At 45.9% G+C, this 11,208-nt stretch overlaps 1 protein-coding gene across 1 annotated transcript; it reads right to left on the bottom strand.

The window, feature by feature from the left end:
• Positions 1-7,352: 7,352 nt before the first annotated feature.
• On the bottom strand, positions 7,353-11,192 carry LOC103618970 (keratin, type I cytoskeletal 16). The gene is made up of 8 exons (XM_017738183.1): positions 10,944-11,192; positions 10,037-10,119; positions 9,728-9,884; positions 9,207-9,368; positions 8,918-9,043; positions 8,599-8,825; positions 7,957-8,048; positions 7,353-7,646 (listed from the first exon to the last, which is right to left on the bottom strand). The coding sequence occupies exons 1-8, from the start codon at positions 11,112-11,114 to the stop codon at positions 7,627-7,629; spliced, it is 1,038 nt and encodes a 345-aa protein (XP_017593672.1). The 5' UTR covers positions 11,115-11,192; the 3' UTR covers positions 7,353-7,626.
• Between the last annotated feature and the right edge of the window lie 16 nt (positions 11,193-11,208).

Below are 11,208 nucleotides of genomic sequence, written 5' to 3' on the forward strand. Positions count from 1 at the left end.
AGAGCAAACAGCAAATGGGAGGCCGGCCAAGGCACCTGTATCACCAGGCAATGAGGAGGCCGTATCAGAAGGAGCAATTCTGCAGTGCCTCAGGTGCGGAATATATCACTGGGTACACACAGGATATGTACCACACTTCAGCTCTTTCCTCTCTTTACAGACTGCTGCCTTCCACAACTCCATCCTGCACTGCAACGCTGTGCAGCCTTTCCTCACAGGCCCAGGGACACTCCTGCTGCCAGAGACACACCGCTCGTTCCTTCCGGAGACCTGAATGTCCTGTTCAACCCTGGGTGGGACAAACCTGCCCAGCCAGTAACTGCTCCAAGGGCTGTGAACAGCTGAAATAGTGGTGTCAGGAGGTTACTGAGAGAAAACTATTGGAGAACAGTTACATTTTTGTTAAATATTGAAGTCCATAGTTAGAGCGTAAAGAGCATTGGTCCATGCACTTTTCTTCACTGAACAGAAAAGCAAGAAGCTGACTGGAGAATAAGTACCGGTGTGGTCTTTTTGAGATCTATCTCCCGCTGCAAGGAGAGAGGAACATCTGTCCCTCCAGGTACTCCTTCAGCATTCCCTGGACTCCCATATCAGAACCTTAATGCAGTGTATTTTTGGGTTTTGCAAAATAAAATGCACATCTGTGATGCTGCATAATATTTTATGATTCAGGTCATGAAAATTGGGATCTGGAAGGCTTCTGGATGCCCTCTGCAAACTCTTTAGTAAAAGCAGCAATCACCATATATCGAACTGTCAGAATATTCCTCAGGTACTGCAGGCAGGTTGGGTTTGCATGTGCTTACAGGAAAGAATCTCCCAAAGAATGAACTGCAATTCTTAGTGGCAGTTTGCAAGTACAGCTGGAAGTGTCAGGAGAAGAAAGGCTTGGGACACACTGTCAAATGGATTAATCTCATTTATAACACCGAATACGTCATAAGCCTCTAGTACCAAATCAATCCCTCACACAGCATTTTTGCTAAAACTTAATTCTAAGTCTTTTAACTTTCCATCTCTGTTTTACCTCAATGGCTGCATGTGTTTGTTTTTGTAGGGACTCCCTTAAGCTGAGAACGTGTACTTAAATGCTTGGAAAAGCCTTTAGTATGGCAAGTTGAAGAAGGTGCTATTAGCATTCAGCATAGGTCTCTTTTTCTCCCAGTACAATAAACCTAACTTATGGCAGGGTCAGCTTTTCCCCAATAAGGAATGGTCAGCACAGGGAATTTCCTTTATCTTCGCCTTATCAGAGGAGAAGGGAGACACATTTTTTCAAGCGAAGTCATCCAGTCACGCCCAAGCTCCAGTCTGAGATCTGGTTCTGCTTTACCTTTATCTTCTCTGCCTTGCCAGTCACTGCTGCTTTAAAAAATCTTTCATATTGTTTCAGGATAGTTTTGTTAATTGTCCTGTAAACCATTTTTTCTTGCCCTTAGCTAATGCAATTACACTTAAATGAACTTGCTGAACATTTTAACCAACTTTGTTAGTGCCTGCAGTCCCAGGGATGCATCTATGGATGAACGAGCAAAGCCAATTTATTATTCTGGATTTACCTTTTAAATTTTTAACTGTTTGTTCCTTCTGGTAATTGTTCCTTTCTGCCTTTGCTTCCATCAGTGAAAATGTGCTGCTTTTTCATGTGCACATTTTTAGTCTCCATCTCTTCTCTTGCTCATCTGAATTTTGTCCACCCTCCCAACTGATCATGTCACAGGCCCTCTTATGATCACAGCTTAGGATGTTTTTCTTCCCTTTTAAAGATCAGAGGCATGAAACATTTGCAGCTCTTTAATTCCAGCACAAAATTTTCTATTTTTTGTTTAAACTTACTTGTGGGAAGAACCAGTGACAACAAGCTCTGATCTGCAGCTGGTAGCAAGGTAACTGCAGTTAAGGTTTGCCCAGCATACAATTCTCAGCTGTCTGGTTTTTACAGCCCATCATAAATCTTTTTTTTTTTTTTCAATCCTCACAAACCTGGCATTGCCATATATTTTCTGAATGTGCCAACAGATTGTGAGACAAGAATGTTGCTGTGCTAAAGAGGCAGGTCCCAGCACATGCACACACAGCTGTGAGTGGCTGGAGAAGAGGGTAGGGAAGAGCAGAGCAACACTGGGAATTTGCTCAAAATGACTGTTTTTGCAAAGCAGAGGCATTGTGATGAAGGGAATGCATTATTCATTCCTGCACTGAAAGAGGTGAGAAATAAGGTTGTGTAAGAGAAATTGTGTTCTGTTGTGTTAACAGAAATTGTGAGAGTGAGACACAGGACAAGACATTTCTGTCCAGGGCTCTGGTTTGCTCGTGGCAGGACAGAAATGATGGATCAATGATTTGAGCTGAACTGGAATGATTCCTGCCCAGGCTGCTGCAGTGCTATTGGGGCACAAAATTTAATTTCTCAATGATTGCCATTTATAAAACACTTGAATAGATTGGTATGAGGAAAATACATAAAAGATCCTCCTGAAGAGCTCAAGCACTTCAATAACTGGGAGCAGTGTAAATACTTCGCAAATCCTTGAAACTGGCTGTGGTGTGGAAATTCCTCATTGTTGTCCCTGTTTCCCTAGAAACAGAACTAGCTTTAAACTCCTCACTCCTCTATCATTCCAGAGCTCTTATGATAAGGCAAATCAGGGAATAAAGTACCTAAGACAGGAAAATAAACTAGATTTTCTTATCATGAGATTAAAGATTGTGTGGGAAGGAAGGCTTGGTTGGGGCACCAAGCCCTAGGGAGTGCAAGTCAACTCATTGGATGTACTTTCACACTTCCTTTAACCTGTTATCTGGCTGGTAAATCTCAGTATGATTGGGCTGGAAACTATTATTTGAGAGTCAAACATCCAACTGACAGGAGGTTATGTTCCAAAAGTCAGGTTTCTGCAGGCAGCAGCAAAGGCAGCGCAGGAGCCTCTGCCAAACCCCAAGGGACTGAACCTGTCCCAGGCTCAAGGGAGCAGTGGCTGTTGGACACTTGCCATGGCCTCTGCACGCTGCCAGGATTCACGCGGAGGGAGGAGGCCTGGGGCTATCCACAGGGATCTTCTCATACGCCACATGGAAAATTCCTACTCAAAAATAAATCCTAGACTTGGGAGAGACACAGAGTAGATGGGGTTCATAGCGCAGAGCTGAGCTGTTTTATTCTGTTCCTGTCTGTAAAACATTTGTATGTCTATTATTTTTATCTATGTGCTCATATATTTACATGCACGTATTTGTATATATAGACTTACAGATTATTATTTCTCTTTCTAATTTTATAAAAGTATATTCTGATCATAGGGGTAAGCCCCAGCTTCCAGTAAGGGCAGAGATTTTACTGCAAGCCTTAAAAAACATGTTCTGGATCTAATTAGAAAACAAGGAGCTCGCTTAGTACCCTCCTGGTGGATCCTTGGATTTGGGCTTTCCTTATCCTGCTGGTGATTTCATACTCAGTTTTTCTTGACAGGAATTTTTGCAATCTGCAGATCTCTGGTTGGGCTCAGTGAGAAAATACAACTGTTTATCTATTGAGGGCAAGCCCTGTAGCCTCTGGTTTGTGGAGCTGCTGCCAGTTCTCATGGCAACTCTCAGCCCATGGAAACCCCTTTGGAGCCCTGGTTCTGGCTGCCCTGGCTGGTCACACAACTTTAAGGGACCAAAAGGGAATTTCTTACCACTCTAACAGTTTGTGCCGCTTTCGAAAAGGAGTGTTTTCCCCATGTTTGTGAGTACCAGGTAAGTCACTTCCTGGGCAGTCCTGGCTGTTACCTTCATAAAACCCAGGGTTTTCCACCAGACTCTGACACCCATATTCAGCTTTAAATCTTCTTTTTATTAAAAACAGAGGTCTGTGCCAACTGTCTGTATTTTGGCAGCCCACTGCCAGCAAAGCAAGTGACTGAAGCTCTTGCCGAGTGCCTTTTCACGCTTTCTTAATGGATTCAGCTTTAATAACTGATAAAATGTGGTGACATGACTTTCAACAGCATTTTCGACAGAAAGCAGTTGCTGGCATTTATTTAAAATCTTTGTGTGTGTGTGAGCGCCGTGAACTTTTGGGTACAGTCACGATTTTCGATAGTCTGACATCAGGTTGTGGGAAAGAACTGAACTAAGATTGGGAATGTTGTCAGAAAATGTTGATTACTGAGGCTGTGGGTGCCTTTGATCCCAGCCCTGCGCGGGTTGCCAGGGCTGGGAGCACAGGTGTGTGCCAGGGAATGGTGTTCCCTGGAGCCAGGCTTGGCGGAGCCGCGGGAGCGTGGGCTCCCAAAGTGCGCTATTAGGAGTAATTGCAGCATGCAGAAACCTCTCTTTAGGCGGTACTAAAACAGCTCTGAGAGTCAGCTCCAGTGCTCCTGAGACTACGTGTTCACTGTCACTTGTCCTTTATCATACAATCATGGAATGCTTTGGGTGGGAAGGGACATTAAAGCTCATCCAGTTCCACCCTCTGCCACAGGCAGGGACACCTTCCACTAGAACAGGTTGATCCAAGCCCCTCCAACCAGGCCATGAGCATTTCCAGGGATACGGCAGCAAATACTTAAAGAAATTCCAAAGTTTATTGGGATTAGCACTCCAAAGTGTTATATATGATGTGAAAGCTAACAGAAATTGTTAGAGAGAAAGGATTTTCCTGCATGAATTCTCATACTTGTTTAACTTGGCTGCTGCTATTTTTCATGGTTATGGTGGGCTGGTAAATGTCAGAAATATCACAGGAGCAGCTTCCTTTCCTCTCGCTTTTTGTTACAGGCACAGTGAGTCAGAGTTTCTTTTCTTATTCCTTGAGTCAGTGGTGGGACGAGAGGGAAATCTGCCTTGTCACCTCTGTGGTTCCATTTCCTTGTAGCCAGGAGTGCCAGAGCCTGGCAGGACTGTGCACAAAGGCACCAGGAGTAGCGGTGGGCTGCCATACCTGTCCATACCCAACAGCTGCCTTTCAAATGGAAGCATTTCCTTTGGGTTTAAATCCTGCAGTCCTGATCCAGAGTGAAGTCCCTCAGAAAACTCAGTTCACTGAATTCTGCTTCTTGTCTTGAATTTCTCTCCATACAGCCATTTCCCCCTCTTATCTTCATCAAACCTCCTGAAAATGTTGTATTATCCAGTTAGAGAGGATTAATTTCCAGAATTGAGCCAGAATCCACGGGATTTGGGGCCTTGGGAAGCGGGAGCAGCACAGAGCGCCCCCTGCAGGCCCGGCTGCTAGCACAGCCATCGAATCCGAGGCATGAAATAAAAAGAAAAACGTGCCGATTTTTGTATTACTGAAGCTGTTGCTGCCATACCTGTCCATACCCAACAGCTGCCTTTCAAATGGAAGCATTTCCTTTGGGTTTAAATCCTGCAGTCCTGATCCAGAGTGAAGTCCCTCAGAAAACTCAGTTCACTGAATTCTGCTTCTTGTCTTGAATTTCTCTCCATACAGCCATTTCCCCCTCTTATCTTCATCAAACCTCCTGAAAATGTTGTATTATCCAGTTAGAGAGGATTAATTTCCAGAATTGAGCCAGAATCCACGGGATTTGGGGCCTTGGGAAGCGGGAGCAGCACAGAGCGCCCCCTGCAGGCCCGGCTGCTAGCACAGCCATCGAATCCGAGGCATGAAATAAAAAGAAAAACGTGCCGATTTTTGTATTACTGAAGCTGTTCTTTCCTTGTACGAACCATGTCCCAGGCCTGAGGCTTTAATTTATTTTTGAGAGTGTTTTGAGCAGTTTGTGTCACAAATCCTAATTGGTATTTCCTGAATTGCCATCAGAGGATGCCAGAGAGCCGACCCAAATGGGCAGACACACTGTCTGTCACCGACAGATAAATCTTGTCCCTCGTTCAGAGCTGTGGGACACGCCACTGGAGCAGGATGAGGCTCAACCACAGCATTCCCTCATGCTGGCACTGAAAACGTGTCCCACTTAAAAGAAAGCAGAAGGGATGGATATTTGAGAATGTTCCCAACAGATAAAGAGCACAAATGGCTCCTTTCTGGGATTACAGACATTCTTCCTAGTTAAACTGTGCCTAAAGAAGGTATTTGATCCCAAAGTCCGTTATAGCTGGCTAGTGCTGAGGGGGTTTGGGATAGTCAGCCCTGGTTGATAAGAGAGAGGAGTAAAAGGGAGCATAAGGCAGAGCAGTCTCTGTTACTTGCACAGAGCCGAAGAGTCCTGTTGTGACTCCAAGGAGATGCAGTTCTGCTTTGACTTTACAAACCTTTGTTTCCCAGGGAAATAGTTTCTCTGACTCATCTCTTTCCTGCTGTGCTGAGAATTCAGCTTGGATTGTAACATGGAACAGTCTGATGTCTTTTAAAATAATACCTTGTTATCCAAAACGATGATGTTTTACCTGTCCTGGCTCTCTTTGCCAACCAAAGTGTAAGTGTAAAGCTGTGTGACAGAATAAGAAATGTCTGTGATTCAGGAGGTGTTCAGGGAACAATGAAGCCTGTGAGACCCACCCAGGGTATGGGACAGGGCGGCAGTGGAGTCACTCCCCTGCTATGTGGCTGACCCTGTTCAGCAGCTTCCTCAGCCCTGCAAACCAAACACTTAAATGTGGATTTGTAAGTTTGAAATGGCTGAGATATTTCAACCTTTTTCTTCCTCTGTTGAGCCCAAGTAAGGTGAGTGTGGTACATGAAGTGGGGCAGGTTTAGTAACAAAGCTTGAACCTTGCCTGCACCATGCCATTCTCCATTCTCCAGAGCTCTGACAGCACGGAGCTGGGAATGACCCTACGGAATAAGGGAACACACTCCTCCATTTGGAACTATCAGATAAAAGACCTGAGCTCAGATTTTCCGACATGGCAGGAGGAATAATCCCAACAACTGAATGTTGGGTTAGTAGAACTTTCATACTCCTCACTCATTTCCTGATCTAACCCTTTGCTTTAATTGAACAAGATTAGACAGTGCTCTCATCTGGAAGCTGGGAAAGGGCTGCCTGGATAGGATTGATTTCTCATTCAGTGACTCAAAGGAAAGTGGTTTTGATTTGACAAAATTTTCATGAAATTTTGAGGTTAATTAATCCTGATTTTTCACTTCAGCTGCTGAATTAGCAAATCAACTACTTGCACATCCCTTGCAACATATGCTATGAAAAAGGGGTTCCCCCATCCCTTTCTCTTCCCCATAGGTGTCACCCTTGAGTTTAATGTGGATGCGTTTATTCATCTCCAGGATTTTATCCAGTCATCATAAGATTTAGGATTCACATATTACTTTGGAACCATATTACATAATTCACACAACCTTAATTTCTTTATGTATCTCACTTGCTACACCTAAATGTAAATACAATATTAATATACCAAATAGACTGCTGGACACAGAGTTTTCTTTGCACTGCAGAAAGGTAAAGCTTTATTTGAGGAATTCTTGTGCAGTAGAGTACCAAGTGCACTGCAGAGACCTGTGTGTAAGCACAGTGATCACAGTGATGGACAGCATGAGAAGGGAGAAGTAGATAACTTTAGGAAAAGCATTTGGAGAGCAATCTGTGGGTGGCGTACGTCACAGCGCGTGTGGGCTTTGCGTTACCACGTTGTGGGCCGGGCTGCTCCCATGGCACTGACTGGATCAAGGAAGCCCAACGAGTCGGTGGTATCTTAGCACACTCTTGACTGCCCTGTGCAAAGAAAGAAGAAACCATTGCTCCAATAGGGAAACCAAGTGTCTCTTTGCAGCGCTGACACTTCAGACTCATCCACTATTTAAATACCCATTTGTTAGCAAAAGCATGGGAAAGGAGCTTAATCTGTCTCTGGAACTGGAGCCAAACCACTTAGAAATTAAGAGCTTTGATTGTGAGTGGTTTAATCCCTGCTGCAATTGCAGATGTGGAAGCCATAGCACAAGGTTGGTGTGAACAGGAAAAGGGATGAAACACAAAATGTGAAAGCTGTAAGTTTGGATCCTCTTTGGAAGATGTTTCTTACCTGCCTTGTCACTAGATTGACCATGACAGTAGGAACTAGAAGAATAAGAGTGGGAGGACATTCCTCCTCCTTGGAGAGCTCCTTGAGATGATCTGTGAAATGAAAGGAGTTTTAATGAAGGGAACAATAAATACATAGTGACATCATGTGCAGTGCATGTAACAGCGCAGCTTTTCCTGTATCTTGCAAATATATTTTTATATATAGTTTTTCATTTCATTCCCTCCAGATGTATCTTCCTAGAAAATCGTAAAAGCAGAGACAGCAAGAGACTGTTGCAGTATAATTCTTGTACTCTCACAGTCCAGTTTGTGCTTGTTCCTCTACTGACAGAAGGAATTTCATTACAGTTTGGTTTGGCACAGTGATTCCTCTCATGGAATTCACTGCACACAAACAGGTCAAGAGGAACTGATTAACTCAAAACCTGACAGTAACAATCTCCTTTGTGTTTCCCTTGGTGTTTGACGTGCTTATGAAGTTTCTGATAGACACATTTCAATACAGATGCCGTGAAGAAAAGTTGCTGAATTTAGATTTCAGCTACAGACAAGTAAAATATTCTGCTCTGTCTTCCGTGAGTGCCAAGAGAGAAAAGGTTGTGATAGAATTTGTGGCCTTATTTGCAAACAGAGAACGTACACAAGATCCTGCTGCCCCTCCTGCAGCAGTGCCCGGTACTGCTGGATCTCCTGTTCCAGGCGCATCTTGATGCCCAGGAGCATCTTGTACTCCTGGCTTTGACTCTCCACCTCACAGCGGATGCTGGCCAGCTCCTCCTCAACGCAGTTGATCTGCCCCTGGATTTGTTGCAGCATGCGGCCATAGCGAGACTCAGTTTCTGCCAGGGAGTTTTCCAGAGAGCTTTTCTGGAAGGGCAAACACAGGAGTTGAGGAGCAGAGTTCTACAGCTCCCTGCCCGTGCCAAGGAGAGAAGGGCCCGCAGATCCTGCCCACGTACCGTGCTGAGCTGCGCCTGCAGTTCAATCTCCAGGTTCTGCATCTCGCGCCTCAGCTCGGTGAGCTGGTGGCTGCTGGTCTGGATGTCCTGGCTGCTGGAAGTGACCTGCTGATTGACTTCTTGGATCTGCGGAGTCAAACCCCAGAGACACCTTCTGAGTCACAGGGGAGCAGATTTGCTGAATGAGAACTCAAGTCTCCAGGGAGCCTCTCACTTTCAGCCAGTGCCGGTACCAGGGTGTCTGAGCTGTCCCACCAAAGGAGGCTCCACTCTGGGCATTGCTACGTACCTTCACCTCATACCACTGCTCCACCTCCTTGCGGTTCCTTGCAATGATCTCCTCGTATTCATTTCTCAGGTCATTCAGGGTCTTTGTCAAGTCTTCTCCAGGGGCGGCATTGACCTCCACGCTCACATCGCCACCAGTTTGGGACTGGAGCTGCCTCATTTCCTGCAGGGAGTCAAGGGAGAGACACAAGAGCACACACAGGTCATTTGTTGTGCTGGGGACTGTGGGCGAATCAGTACCAAGGTACAAAGGAACAATAATCGCATGGCATAAAGTGGAATTGACTTGATATGTGAAGGTGGGAACCGTGAAGAATCAACAGATTATGTCTTTGGCTGTGCTATCTATCATTGTATTTGTCACAGGTTAGCAAGCTAAGTCTCAGAAGTGATGTTCTTCTTACAGCGTTCTCTATGACCTGACAGAACCTATCAGATGGCCAGTTTGAACAGGGACAATTCTTATCTCACAGAAGATAAACAGTAATGAGTATTTTGGACCAAACCACTACAGTATTGTACCTCCTCATGGTTTCTCTTCAGAGCAATCAGCTCATCCTTCAAAGACTCCAGCTCAGATTCCAGTGAAGACCGAGTGGTAGTGAGACCATCCAGGATGTTTCTAAGGCCATTGATGTCAGCCTCCACGGTCTGACGGATGACCAGCTCATTCTCATACCTGTACCAAAGGAAAGCAAAGCATTGCACATTCATTTCATTACACTGCGTAGGCTTGATCATACCACTTTAGACAGGGCATCATCCACCTGCATTCATGAGTCTCATAAAATTAATGACAAAAAGAGGCAAGGTTCACAGGGAGGTACTCACTTCATTCGGAAGTCATCGGCAGTCATCTTGCTGTTATCAATGTCCAGAATCATTCTGTTATTGTCCACAGTGGCAGAAATGATCTGCAAAAGGGAAGGTGGAGAGGAGTCTTGTGTTCTAGATTTCGAGGACAAGCAGAAAGAAGACACAAAGCTTTGCTAGAGTGTTACTGTTGGTCTTGGAATTGTTTTATGGAGTAGTGCAGGGGCCACAGAAAGTTCTTGAATTGCCACACCACAAGGACTGGTGTCTGCAACGTTTTGGCTTTCCAAAGATTTTGATGAAAGAGTATATTGGTGGGGGAAAGAACAGAAGAACATTTATGTTGGGAAATGGCCAACCCCCGTGGGTTCTGCACTCTGCGTGTAGGAAGCAGTGTGGGCTTTGCCCCTGATGCCGTAAGTAATCTCATTAGGAAAAAAGTTGATTGTAATGAAAGACCTTGGTCCTTCCCCCTGGTGTCTGTAGGAGTGTGCAGGGACAAAGGGAGCTCAGATCCTGCCATCCAGGTGCTTTAGCTTTGCACTCCATCCAGCTGGACTAGGTGGGAGCAGAGGGAAGCACTGTGAATCTCACATGGCTGGTTTGGAGCCACCTGCACAACGTGGGATGTACATTCTGTGAGCCAGCGTGTCTGTGGCTGGCGGGGCTCCTGGTGCCTCGGGCTGTGTGCCCGGAGCACGGCCCTGTTGCCTGTGGGCTGCTGTGAGGATTTGCTCACCCAGGGGATGGGAGGTGCAGCTCAGCAGGTTTGTGCCTGCGGTGCCACCAGCACGGCGGTCCCGTGGGCGGTAGAGCCCAGTGCTGAGGATGGAGGGAGGAGGAAGGAGCAAAGAGGAAAGAGGAAGGCCTTAGAGGAGAGAAGAGCATGTGGGAGATGGAGGCACATGTACCAGGATGATCCTACCTGATTTTGGAGTTGTTCGATGGTCTGGTAGTAGGAGCTGTAGTCCTTGGAAACACTGGGAGCTTGTTTCCTGTACCACTCCCGGATGTGGTGCTCAAGCTGAGCGTTCTCTTCCTCCAGTCTTCGCACCTTGTCCAGGTAAGACGCCAGGCGGTCGTTGAGGTTCTGCATGGTGACCTTCTCATTGCCGCTCAGCAGCAGGTCTCCCCCAGGGCCGCAGCTCCCCGCAAAGCCCCCGCCAAAGCCCCCAGCACGGCTGCCCATG

Source organism: Corvus brachyrhynchos, unplaced genomic scaffold (genome assembly GCF_000691975.1).
Source record: "Corvus brachyrhynchos isolate BGI_N302 unplaced genomic scaffold, ASM69197v1 scaffold30, whole genome shotgun sequence".
NCBI classification, from domain to species: Eukaryota; Metazoa; Chordata; class Aves; order Passeriformes; family Corvidae; genus Corvus; species Corvus brachyrhynchos.